Source organism: Aethalodelphis obliquidens, unplaced genomic scaffold, assembly GCF_003676395.1.
Source record: "Aethalodelphis obliquidens isolate GAN/ISIS:26980383/991018 unplaced genomic scaffold, ASM367639v1 scaffold78, whole genome shotgun sequence".
NCBI lineage: Eukaryota > Metazoa > Chordata > Mammalia > Artiodactyla > Delphinidae > Aethalodelphis > Aethalodelphis obliquidens.
The window spans coordinates 4,732,821-4,745,696 of record NW_020838022.1 but is presented as its reverse complement, the minus strand read 5'-3'; the positions used below and the strand labels follow the sequence as shown (position 1 = coordinate 4,745,696).

Sequence of the window (12,876 nt, the reverse complement as noted above, 5' to 3'; positions counted from 1 at the left end):
TGAGAATTCGAAGCTGTTTAGCCCTGTGGTTTGAAAATGGCACTGATCCTGTGTGTGTCTAGTGAGTTTGCTGTGTAGTGTGCATGTTTGGTGTGCACAGGCTAAGTGTACACTGTGCATGTTTAGTATCTGTGCTTCTGTGTGTTTGCTGTTACGTGCGTGTGTTTATCCTGTTGTGTGTTTAATTTGTTGTGTGCCTGTTTACTGTTTTATGTGTAGTTTGTTGTGTTACTGGGTTGTGTGTACTTACTGTCGCTAGTTGTGTGTGTTTAGTGTGGTGTGTGTGAGCTTACTGTGTTATATGTGTTTGCCGTCTTATGCCTGGTGTGTCGTGTGGGGGGGGGATGGCGGGGACAGTGGTGGGAACAGTATACTACAGCCACGACTCACAAACCAGAGTCAATGCGCGGCTCAGACGGAAGTAAGGGAGATGGCTCTAACTGTAACCATTTCTCCTCCTTCGGGCCTCGGCCGGCCGGCAGCACCTTCGGTCACAGACGGCGAGCTGGCCGACCTGGGTCCGGGCTCTCGGGGACATCAGGGCCCACCGTGGCGCGTGAGGAGGACGCGGCTAATGGGCCGCGAGGGTGGAACTGTTGTTCTCGCCCCGGGATCCGCGCCCTTAGGCCGCGGAAGGGGCACATTCTCTTGGCGTTGAGGCGGAGCGGCCCAAGCGGGGCTGGACGTCCAGCGCCGCGCCGACGGTGGGAACGATCCTCGCGCGGCAAAGAGTTCATTTGGCCAAAGCGGGTAAAGCTTGCCCGAGGGGTGCTCGCCCGCTTCTGGCGGGAGGGAAGCCAGGGAGAGGCCCTGGCTCCGCCCTGCCGGTCGCCAGCTTGAGCCTGGCTCCAGTTCCCCACGGCAGCGCCAGCCCCGCGGAGCCCACTCGCGGGCGCCCGGCCGCCGCCGCCTCACCTGCCAGGCTCCCGGCCACGGCCCAATCAGCGGCGGCCGCTGGGCCGCGGCTGCCATGTTCCCCGCTCCAAGCTGCCAATCAGTGTGGCGACAGCCAATAGGCTGCGGGGCCGGGGGTCAGGTGACCGCGGGCCAGCTGGCTCCCCATTGGCCCTCGCCGCGCGGCCTCCCGCTCGGTTTATGTGAGAGGAGTGAGTGAGTGACTTTATCAGTCCAAGGACATTACTCTGGAGGCGAAGAGGCTGGGACTGGCGCGGCGAGCCGCGAGGACCGAGCCTGCCTCCTGCCCGCCGGCCGCGAGCTGGCTCTGCTTCTAAGCGCAGTCTAGCCGTGAGGCCCGTGCCGAGGGAGCCTCCTGGCCCCGCGGTTGTGCGCTCTCGGGGAGAGGAGGGGTGCCCCGGACAGGATTGGCAAACTCCGCCCTCCACTTATTATTTTGCTTATTTTTCTTTGTGCGCGCTTGTTAGTTTGTTAAACCAGATCTAGTCCCAGAGTCTTTTCTCCTCCCTTCTCCCCCCTCCTCCCCCCTCCAGGGCCTTCTACTTCCCCTCCTCCCTCCTATCCCTCTGCAGGAGACTCGCAGCGACGGAAAGTTGCAGCCCCTGGTACTGCCTTGGGGGTCTCCCGACAGTGTCCAACCGCCTCCACCCCTCTCCGACTGCGACACTTCGGAGATCTCCTTCGCCCGCACCCTCGTTTCAGCCGGATCGCTGGTGACCAGAACGCCCCACCCATGACGATGCTCCTGGACGGAGGCCCGCAGTTCCCCGGGCTGGGAGTGGGCAGCTTCGGCGCGCCGCGCCACCACGAGATGCCCAACCGCGAGCCGGCGGGCATTGGGCTGAATCCCTTCGGGGACTCGCCCCACGCCGCCGCCGCCGCCGCCGCTGCCTTCAAGCTGAGCCCCGCCGCGGCTCACGATCTGTCTTCCGGCCAGAGCTCGGCGTTCACGCCGCAGGGTTCGGGTTACACCAACGCCCTGGGCCATCATCACCACCACCATCACCACCATCACCACGCCGGCCAGGTGCCCAGCTACGGCGGTGCCGCCTCCGCCGCCTTCAACTCCACTCGCGACTTTCTGTTCCGCCAGCGCGGCTCTGGGCTCGGCGAGGCGGCCTCGGGTGGCGGGCAGCACGGGCTCTTCGCCGGCTCGGCGAGCAGCCTGCACGCTCCGGCTGGCATTCCTGAGCCCCCTGGCTACCTGCTCTTCCCCGGGCTGCACGAGCAGGGCGCCGGTCACCCGTCGCCCACCGGGCACGTGGACAACAACCAGGTCCACCTGGGGCTGCGCGGAGAGCTGTTCGGCCGCGCCGACCCGTACCGCCCGGTGGCCAGCCCGCGCACGGACCCCTACACGGCCGGCGCGCAGTTCCCTAACTACAGCCCCATGAACATGAACATGGGCGTGAACGTGGCGGCCCACCACGGGCCCGGCGCCTTCTTCCGTTACATGCGGCAGCCCATCAAGCAGGAGCTGTCGTGCAAGTGGATCGACGAGGCTCAGCTGAGCCGGCCCAAGAAGAGCTGCGACCGGACCTTCAGCACCATGCACGAGTTGGTGACACACGTCACCATGGAGCATGTGGGGGGACCGGAGCAGAACAACCACGTCTGCTACTGGGAGGAGTGCCCCCGCGAGGGCAAGTCCTTCAAGGCGAAGTACAAACTGGTCAATCACATTCGGGTGCACACGGGCGAGAAGCCCTTCCCTTGCCCCTTCCCAGGCTGCGGGAAGATCTTTGCCCGCTCCGAGAACCTCAAGATCCACAAGAGGACCCACACAGGTAAGGGGGAGGGCAGGAGGGCGGGCGCGGGATCCGCCGCGGCACCGCGCCACGAAGCCGACTTTCAGCGCGAGGGAGCGAGGGGTGGCGGCGAGAGAGAGGGGCGGCGCCCCGGCGGGGCCGCTCGAAAAAGTAGCGCTGTCACTGTCCCTCCACCTCTCGCCTTCCCCGCCCCGCGGCGCTTTTGCCCAGTTCTAGCTTCCCGGGCAGACGGCTCTGCGGTCTCAGGAACTAATTGGAACCTTCTCGCGCCCAGGAACAAACTGGCGCCGCCTCTTTTTGTCTCTTTCTGGGTTACTATGAAGGGACTCCGAACGTGTGGAGAGGAATTGCTTACAAGCGACTTAGTCTCGGCGCACAGTCGGGGGAGGCAACCATAGAAATGCTAATGAAAACTAACTTTCGGTTACTTCCGCTCTTTTTTACCATTGATTGGCACATCTCCTAATTAAATGATACTTTTGTCAAACTATTTTTATTTGGAGTTCCAGGTTCAATTCAGTCCTCCGGGAGGAAAGTTAAAGTAGAAAAGGCACCACAGTTTCGTGGCTTGTTCAGAGCATCTTGTAAAACTGTCCGGAGCCCCTGGATTTATATAGTTTTCCATTTTCGAACGTTAAGTACGACGACCCAAGCTTTTTAATACTGGGCTTAGCAAAACCGCTGCATTTGAAAGAGGCAAATTAAAAGGTACAAAGGAGGAACTAAAAGGGATTGTCCCGTCCCCGGTCCATTGTCCCGCCCAGCCTTGGCTGCAACGCCGAGATATCGGCGGAACGGGGCTGCGCTTGGAGGCCCCGGGCCGGGTAGGGGGGTACCGCTACTCAGGGGCAACTTTGGAGGAGCCAGGGGCTTTCCATCCCGCGCGAGAACAAAGGGCCGGGCAGGTTCTGGGCCGGCCCTGCCCCACCCCCGCCCCCGACCACCACTCCCCACCCCAGCAGGCTCAACCCGCGCTCTCCATTTTTCACCAGGGAAAAGAGATGCTACAGCCGCCCCCAGTCGGCGCTCCCTCTCGGGAGGGAGGACCGCCGGACGCTCTGTCTCCCGCTGCTCGGCCCAAGGAAGCTCGCGGCCCCTGACCATATTTACCCCTCTTTGCGTTTCTGCCTTCTGCAGGTGAGAAACCTTTCAAATGTGAATTTGAAGGCTGTGACAGACGCTTTGCCAACAGCAGCGACCGCAAGAAGCACATGCATGTGCACACCTCGGACAAGCCCTATATCTGCAAAGTGTGCGACAAGTCCTACACGCACCCGAGCTCCCTGCGCAAGCACATGAAGGTAATTACCTCTTTATTAGCGGTCGGCGGTTTATAAACACTCGGCCCGACACCGGGTCGCGGAACGGAAGCGCCTGCGCTGCCGACCCTGTATCTTCCACGTTAAATCCGATTTGCTCCAGCGTTGACACCTTGAACCCATTTTGGGGACCCGGAGGGGGGCGGGGGAGAGCACAGTGGGGAGGAGGAGGGAGCGGAGGGAACAATCAGTTGTTTACTGGGAAGCTCTAACCGAGCTCGCCAGGGCTGGAGGTCTCAGTGGCCGCCTCTACCCGGCTCAGCCCGCGGTGGGAACCGAGAGTGCCCGCGCCGAACCCGGGGGCGGGTGGTTCATTCCCTCTTCGGCTTTCGGTAAAACAATAGGGCCGAGGAGCGCGGTGGGATTCCCACGCATTTGTCTGAGACCTCGCAGCGCCCAGGGCGCCCGTGCCACCTTTCTCTGTACCTGCTTTCCCAAGCCAAAGCGGGCTTGGCGAAACCTGGGCCCGGAGTATTTTGTAGGGCCCCAAAGACTACGTGCTTACCCCGCTCCATCCGCGGAGAAAGCATTTCTGAAGGGGCATGAATAAATCAGAGTGCTTTATTCCTTTTCCATAATGCCAGTCTTAGGACTCAGACTGTTTTGTTGGTGAACATCTTGGGGTTTTCTAGACATCGGTAATGTGGAAATTAAAAACAAAACCCCCAAATCAGCAGCATTTCTCTTTTAAGTGGGTCACTGGGCGGTCTTGCTCTTACAGTGCTCTAATTCTGCTCTTGTTTTTGCTTGCACAATGCCAGTTGGAATTATATTCATTATAATATATACATGTTAATTTTAGGTTCATGAATCTCAAGGGTCAGATTCCTCCCCTGCTGCCAGTTCAGGCTATGAATCTTCCACTCCACCCGCTATAGCTTCTGCAAACAGTAAAGATACCACTAAAACCCCTTCTGCAGTTCAAACTAGCACCAGCCACAACCCTGGACTTCCTCCCAATTTTAACGAATGGTACGTCTGAGGACAAACACAAACACAAACCCTGTTAACCATAGAATGGACCAAATGCATTTAAAAAAGAAAACTGAGACCAATCAGATGGAAATGGAGTTTTAAGGCAAGAGGCCATACATAGGGCTACATCTTGTTAATTGCAATTGTCCAGGAAGGTTTTGGGGCAAGATCCCAAAGTAGCCATGCCCTTTTTTCTCAGGATTAGAAAATATGTTTTGGCATTTGAAGGATTAAAAAAAAATCTTCTCACTGCTTTTTCCTCCCTTTTCTCTTGCTCTCTGCTCACCCCATCCCTAAATGCCTTCAGTTCATTTTAACTCTTGTCCTGTTTCCTGAGAGGAAGTTATAGAAGGCTTATTGGTGGTGGTGGTGGTGATGTTAAAACTGATGGAAAAATCTTCGCCTTAGTGGTGATTGTTTAAACTCTCACAGTCTTAAACCGTGCCAAAGTCCTGTTATGTCTTGAACTTTTCCTCAAAGCATTACACTTGTGAATGTATTTTTGTCTAATGGGGTCGAAACTGTTGTTCAGTATTTTTTCAGGCTGAGGATGTGATGTTACTCTACACAGATTGTGACGTTTAGTATACAGTTGCCTTTTGTAATAACTTTTTTTTTGTAAATACATATCCATTGATGCCATATTTATCGTTTGTAATTTAATTATTGCTACAAGTGCCGGGAACTGAACAATATTTATGGAAAATGTTTTCTAACAAATTCTGTACAGCTTTTGATTATAACCACTTTAGCATTAAATTTTATTGTTTTGAAAGAACACAATTTACAATTTTTGAACCACTGACTCCTTTCTCTTGTTTTGTAACAGCCTCCTTCTACAAAGAGGAGACGAGAGCAAATGAAACTTGTTTGTTGGTATTTATAACTCACTCAGATCCCTTTTTTAATTGTTAAATTATTTTTCTATTGCAGTATAGATTCTTTACAGTGTCAGTTTCCATCTGGGAAGACCCTCCTTTCTTTATCTCTAGCTCAGATGGTTGTTTAACTGCGAGTTTAAATGTGTTTGTCCTGGATTTTTGGCATGCAAATCGAGTATTACTGATCAATTCAGTTAGTGGCCATGACATCTCAATCTTGTACTTCAAAGACTGAGAAGCTGGATTTAATCATCCCTGCCCTACATATATAAACATAAGGTAACCTAATGAGTTTTCTGTCCCTTAGTTTTTTTTTACTATCTTGCATAAAAATGAACATTGCGGCAAGATGCATGTCTGTCTATTCTATTGAGAGATCACCCATATACCTATATATGTTTGTATCTATGACGTATCTAATCTGCTATCAAATCTATCTATCTATATATTTTCAAAAGTAAGCATATGTCTGAAACAGTGGTGATGAGTAAGGCCAGTCGAGCCGTGCTTACTTATGATTAAAGTGCTTCTTAAAAGAACCATAGTCCATTTACAATTTTGGAAGGCAAAGGCTGGTTTGTTTTGCTGTATATAGTTCAATTCGTAATTATCACAATTATTCATAACATTTTTATAGCGGTGTAATAACTGCAGCGGTTCTGAAATATTATGGAAAGAAAAAACATTTGCAAAATATGTATTTTTAAAGTTCATGGTTTGTAGGCAAAGATGTTAAGAGCATTGTTTCCATTAAAATCAATAACAATGAAAAATGGTTGTTTGCTTTGTGATAAAATATTAACAATCCATTTAATCTTCAGCGAAGCAACTCATTTGGACAAACAGTTCTCTTACAGTTATATGAAAAAGAAAGTGATTGCTATTTTGGGGGGGTGGAGTGGGTAGAGTACTGAGAGAGGTTTTTTTTGTTTTTTTACTAATTTAGGGTGCTGTTTAATATTGAGAGCCCAATCTCTTCATGAATAACCAACTTGCAAATCAGCAAATAGAATGGTGGAGATAAGGAATTGTGAAGAATTTAGAAATGTAATGAATAGGCCGAGTACCTCCTTCTCTTGAAGGGGCAGTGCTCTAGGATTTTTGGTGGCAGTCAGTTTGGTATTATACATAATCATTTTGAATTCTAGAATTTTGTTTATTGTTCTTTTTGAAGAAATAAAGTCTTGGCACATCTATTTATAACTTTTTGTATTTGGTGCCTGATTTTCTTCCATGTTCAAATAAATCGACCTTAAATTGAAATGCTCAGAGAAGTTCTGATGATTAAACGAAACTTTGATTCCCTGGACACAGTTGAAGCAGTGTATTTTAAGTTATCTACTGATCTTTGTCAACAGTTAATTATTGACAGTTTCTAATTGCAAAATGCTTTGGATGCGATTTTTTGTTTGTGGAGAATGCGGTTTTTTGCACTTTCCTCCACCAATAGACAAGGCAAGGGTCTGAATGCCATGAACGGATTGGGATGACTTCACAAGTGATGAGCAGGTAACCTGGTCAGTCTACCACTCTTAGCCCAGACATTCCAATCTTGACCTTGACATTGAGGGTGCTGGACCAAATTCCTATTTCAGGATTTTTCCTTCACTTCAAACCAGAGACCATTTAAAATGCTCAGCAAGTTTTCAGAAAGTGCATACTCATAAGATTGGCTCTAAATGTGTTCCCACTGAAGTCTAAATAATGTTTTTCTTCCGAAATATGCATCTAACTTCCACAGTTTACTGTTTTGTCTATGAATTCCCTCTCCACCCCCAATGTAACCTAACCTTAAATGGCAGTAGAATGATGGGTTGGTTGAAAGATTATTTCAGAAACTTGCTTCCCCCACCCCTCCGCATTAAATATATTAAACAATTAAACATCTCCTTAGGACACAAAGAAGAGTTTGCTCTTTCTTTACTAGGCTTGAAATTACTCTACCATAAAAATTTACAGTAGAGCGTTGTGTCCTAAGAGGGGAAGATGCCAATGAACAATGATGATAACCTATATTAAGATAATGTAAAAGTTTTGCCCCTCTACATGTTTTCCTCTAATCTGGGTGTAGCATCATATTTCTCAAATAGTCTATCCCTATGCCCTTGTCACTTGTTGCAAAGAAAAGTTTACGTTAGTAGAAAACTTTTCACAGATTTTCTTCCTATAATCTGACTCTGGGAGTGCACATTGACATTCTTGAATTTTCAGTAAATACCTTAAAGAATACGCACCCCCCACCCCCCAACAAAAAAACCTTGTAGCCCTAAAGATAGATCAGCTGGAAACCATGAATGTCAGCTGGGTTCTTCGTAATCGACCTGTTATTTTACTTCTTGCACCTGGTAAGACCTTTGTGAAAAGTCCATCTTTTCCAAAATGGGTGGTTTAGTTTAAGATTTCCACGTTGGGTGGGGAAGGGGAAGGTGTCTATTTCCACGCAGACAGAAGTCTGGACTTCATCCAGCTTGGAAGGTTAAAGATCAGGGTCCAGGCTAAGCAGGGCAGTCGGTCTTAGCTACTGCGGAGGTTGGAGAGTTAGCAGGGACCTCCTCCGTTCACAAAGCCTCCCAGGAAAGTTGTGTTCAGGACTTCCTCGCCCCTCCCCCCCTCCGCGCTGCCTGCTGTCTCCTCGCCTCTTCGCCCCTGGCTCCTTCTCCTCCCCTTATAAAACCCCCCAAACAAACGAAAAAAGTCTAAGGGCCTCTTTCCACTTAAGTTTCTGAAAGAATCGCTACCGGCGTGCTCATCCCCTGAAGCGCGGGATCTCCGCCCGGCAGCTAGGCTGGTTTTCTCTCGGGCTGTCTGCCCCCTCGGGGCTCAAGTCTAGTCAGGCTTTGCCCCGGGACGAGGCCAGGCGTTGCGAAAGTCAGGGCTCCCGCTCGGGGTCCCTGTACACACACCAAGTTCTTGCAAGGCCCGTTCGAAGCTGGGGCCGGGAGGAGGGGACCTCATTTCCTAGGGTCAATTCTCTCGCGGTCTCGGCCAGCTGACCCTTTGACCTCCACCTACAGGGCCCTTGGTGGCCGTAAGCCGGCGGTCGCCCGGGCTCCGAGGACGCTTCGCGCCCCGTCGCCTTCCCGGCCTCATTAGGCCGGCGGGGCTGTAAAGCAGGAATCAGCCGCTACCTAATCCGGACCTGGGGTCAATACGAGCCCAAACAATGGTGAGCTCCGATGGCCACAGCGCAGGGCTGGCCGCAAACTTTGTGTTCCATTCATTTTCTTAAGGCGGTGCGGTGGGGTGGGGGAGGGAGGGAGGTACTCGCACGCCCGAAGGCCGATACCGGCGCCCGGGGCTCCTAAGCGAGCGTTCTCGCGCTCGGCCCTCCCGGTCTCGTCGCCGCGCCAGGGTTTTGGAGGGGGTGGCAAGGCTCGGGGCCTGGTTGGCGGCCCGCGCGAGGGCCCAGGGGCGGCCCCCGCGCCAAGAACAGACTTTGAAGTGGGTTTTTAGCGCGCACGTGTGAGAGCCGCGCCGAGGCTGGAGCGGTGACCCGCTGGGAGGAAAGAGTAGGCTCGGGCCCGGGCCCCAACCCCTCCCCCGCTCCCCGTCGCTCCGGCCTTTTCAAGCCGCGGCCGGGAGCCCGCCGGCCTCCCCCGCCCGCCCCCACGCCTGCTCCCGAGCCCGCGCCGCGCGCAGGCGCACAGCCGGCAGCCGTCGAGTCGGGTTTCGCTGCGAGGGGCGGCGGGGGAGAGTTGAAAGCGGCTTTGCAGCGCCGCGGCCTCGGCCGGGCCGGGCCGGGAGGGGGGCGGAGGGGAGGGCTGGTTTTGGGGGCGGCTCTCGGGTCAGGAACATGGCGGCCGGATGCGAACCCCCGCGGAGCGCAGCAAAGCGCTGACTGCGGGCTGCCGAACTGTTGTGTGGTTTCAACTCCCTTGTTATTCCTCGGCTAGGAGCGCCTCGCGGGAGAATGTAGGTCGTGGCGGCCGAGCGCAAAATTGTTTAAAAAAAAAACAAAAAACGGAAGCGAAGAAGTTCTTCCAGGGCATACTGGGCGTGGGAAGTTGGCGAGTCTTCTGGGGGCTGGGGTTCCCGGGGTGGGGGGCGGCTTGGACCTGAAACCCACTCGAGGCCGCCACTCCCTCCAGTCCCGACTGAAATCGTTTCTCCCGGGCCCTCTGGGGTGGGGGATGCCATTTTGAGCTTCGTGACCGTGTCGGGATCCCCCAGCACCTTCGAGTCTCGAAATGCCAAGGAGTGGACACTGTTCTCTTCCAGGACAATGGCGGGGCTCGTGAGCGGAGCACGGAGGCACCGTTTCCAAACCAAATGCCCTGGATTAGCGACACGGATGTGCCATTGCGATTTCGAACCCTACACTTTCCTCAGGCCCCGTTTTCTGCATATCTCATTTAAACGCGGACCTATGAAAAACAGTACTGTGTACGCTTTTGTGTGTGCTATAACAGCTGGTGGTCTAACGAAAAAAAGAAAAAAAAAAGGCCACAATTCCGAAAACTTTCATTCAGCTTTTGCTTAACTGCCTTAATACTGGCGTGTGAAAGAACCCCTGGTAGCTCTGGGATCTCGAGTCCGTGTTTTCTCTGCAGAAAAATGTTGCAGATTCGCCTTCAGATGTCTTTCGTGAGGAAAAAACAATGTGGGGTTTTAAAAATGTAGTCATTGACCCCCGTCTCCTCTAGAAAAATAAGCGGCACGAATTCTTTCAGGTTGCGTCTTCGTGGAGGCCAGCAGCTAAACGAAAAGACAGTCTACTGGGGCTGCCCGCTGTCGAGTATTTGGGCTCCTGAAGGTGTGGGGCAGCTCCCGTGGGCCACCTTGGGAAGGGCCCCAGGTGGGTGGGCAGGTCATTAGCAAAGCTGGCTCAGATTTGGGGGAAAACTACAAAACAGTGCCTTTATCTGCAGAGAACAATTGATGGGGTTGTCTTTCCTCCTTTTCAGTGCACAAAGAAGACGGCTTTGGAGCAAGAATTTGGAATATGCGTTTAAGTTGTCGCGCTTTGCATTGGAAACCCGTGGGCAATTAAAATAAGCCTGCCTTGTAGTGTTTTCTGTCCTTTTCTTATGTGTGGTTTCTGCAAGTCAAAGGGGCTGGAGTCCCTTCTGCAGTTTGGAAACTTGTTTTGAAATTGCCACCAAACAGATTTTTCCCCCTTTGGGTGAAGTTTCCTTACAGGGCTCAGCCACTTCACCCCACCCCCGGACTGGAATAGAGTGTTGACATCTTTGAGAGATCAAAGGGAGTAGATGGTGCTTGCTGTATACTTTATTTTTTCATGCTGTAGTTTGAACCCTGAGGTTTGAGCTTTTTCCTGGTTAAATCTCTTGGTACCAAAAGTGTGGCAAATGAAAAGTTCATTAACTTGAAAAATCTTTAGCCCATGGGTAGGCAGTTTGTCTCTGAGAACTGCAGCGCCCAGATTGTCTCTAAGGTTGACTTTAAAATCAAGCTAAAGATGCACTGGTGAACGATCTCCCCTGGATACCTGTGGTGTGCTTTGGGTCATTTGATATGGTAAAACTGTGGTTGATTTTCATAGGAGTTATGTGAATGGAATTTCTGCAAAGCTAGACAAGTGATAAATTGGTAGAACTCTTATATTTGTTTGAATGACAACTCCAAAGGGCACTGCTTTTCCCACTGAGGTTTGGTTTCTACCATAACTATTGAAATTTACAGCTTGAAAAACTAAGTTTGCAGGAAGCATTTAAAGGGGGAAGTGTTCAGAGCACTTGGACTGATAGTAACTTAACACAGGAGCAAAACTTTTTTGAATAAGATTCCTGTTGCCAAGAATCTGTTAAAACTAAAGAAAGTATATTTCTTTAAAAATCATCTAATAGAGCAAACAATTTTGTATATTTTTAATGTGATGACAGTTCAGCCCATTTACTGATCTGATTGAATAGAGAAACGTGAGCTCTATAGTAACTATAAAAATAGCCTTCACCAGCTGGCAAGTTTCTAATGTTCTCTAATAAGATGTGTATGTTGTCTAATGTGTTTTATTAAAACACAACCTATGTAAAGACCATACCTTTGATACCTTTGAACATGAGGTATTAAAAATAAAGGATTCCATCGTGTTTTATTATAAGCTAGCATTTAAAATGACATATCCAGTAATGTTTTATGAAATTTTTCTAAGAGTAAATGTAGCTTGTTTTGACCTATCTGCAGTTCACTTTTTGTTTTTTTGCCAGTGTTGTCCTGCTTGGTATCCGGGACAGTCTCTAATTCCTGATGAAGAACTTGATACTGACGTTGGTATGCAGCAGCCAGCCCTCCATAACACTACCTATCCTAAATGCAGGGTTAATGCCGAACCTACTGTGCAAGAAATGATTTACTGATGAGGTTTCAAAGAAAACCACATCAATTTGGATGTCTGTTACCTTGAAGTGATCATTTTAAGAGTAGTAGCTTCTTCCCTAGGTATAAAAAGACTATTTTCTTCTTTTGGTGTATTTCATTCTGTGTTGAGCAATCATTTGTGAAATGAAAAAGCAAAAAAGCACCCCCCACACACACACACTCCCCCAGCCAATTTAGGATCATAAACGGGAAGATGGAGGTGAAGACTAGCCTAATCCATAACCCAGTGCGTATTATCTCATACATTGTGTTGACCTTGTTGAAAATCTCTTTCAAATATCTGCATTCCACATGTAGAACTAAAGTGTTTAAAACTAGAAATATGAATGCTTGTTTTGTTAATTTCCTATGTTTGTGTTCAAAAAGCAATATCTAGGATCTCTACAATTGTTGTTTGACTTAAATAAAACCATTTAAATTATTTTTTGTGATTATTTTATTACAGTGACAACTATAGCCCCTAAATAACCTTGATTAACCTGTTGAATTGGGACAATTTATATTCTATTCACATTTTTCATGATATACCTTGGCTTTCACTGAGCAATAAACTTGGGGAAAAAAACCCACTGAACAAACTCCAACCAACTGTTTTGAGCTCACAGTGTTTTCCCAGAGGGACTCAGGGCCAGGTGCTGGGGAGGTCAGGGGAAGAATTCAGAGTCAAGGATTGAATGG

At 50.3% G+C, this 12,876-nt stretch overlaps 1 protein-coding gene across 2 annotated transcripts; it reads left to right on the top strand.

Moving 5' to 3' along the window:
* The first annotated feature begins 1,122 nt into the window (after window positions 1-1,122).
* Window positions 1,123-12,619, top strand: ZIC3 (Zic family zinc finger 3). 2 transcript variants are annotated; one of them, XM_027092455.1, is made up of 3 exons: window positions 1,123-2,702; window positions 3,822-3,985; window positions 12,027-12,619. In XM_027092455.1, exons 1-3 carry the CDS (start codon window positions 1,649-1,651, stop codon window positions 12,174-12,176), a joined length of 1,368 nt encoding a protein of 455 aa, XP_026948256.1. In that variant the 5' UTR covers window positions 1,123-1,648; the 3' UTR covers window positions 12,177-12,619. The 2 variants fall into 2 exon arrangements, with proteins under 2 accessions (XP_026948256.1, XP_026948255.1); XM_027092454.1 differs by lacking the exon at window positions 12,027-12,619 and adding an exon at window positions 4,806-5,772 and having other exon boundaries at window positions 1,176-2,702.
* The last annotated feature ends 257 nt before the right edge of the window (window positions 12,620-12,876 follow it).

What these genes read in the sequence shown, in the direction of transcription:
- ZIC3 (XM_027092454.1), top strand. Translation starts at nt 1,649, where the DNA reads ATGACGATGCTCCTGGACGGAGGCCCGCAGTTCCCCGGGCTGGGAGTG. An exon ending in CCACAAGAGGACCCACACAG is followed by an intron (nt 2,703 to 3,821) that starts GTAAGGGGGAGG and finishes TGCCTTCTGCAG; the next exon opens with GTGAGAAACCTTTCAAATGT. An exon ending in CCCTGCGCAAGCACATGAAG is followed by an intron (nt 3,986 to 4,805) that starts GTAATTACCTCT and finishes TGTTAATTTTAG; the next exon opens with GTTCATGAATCTCAAGGGTC.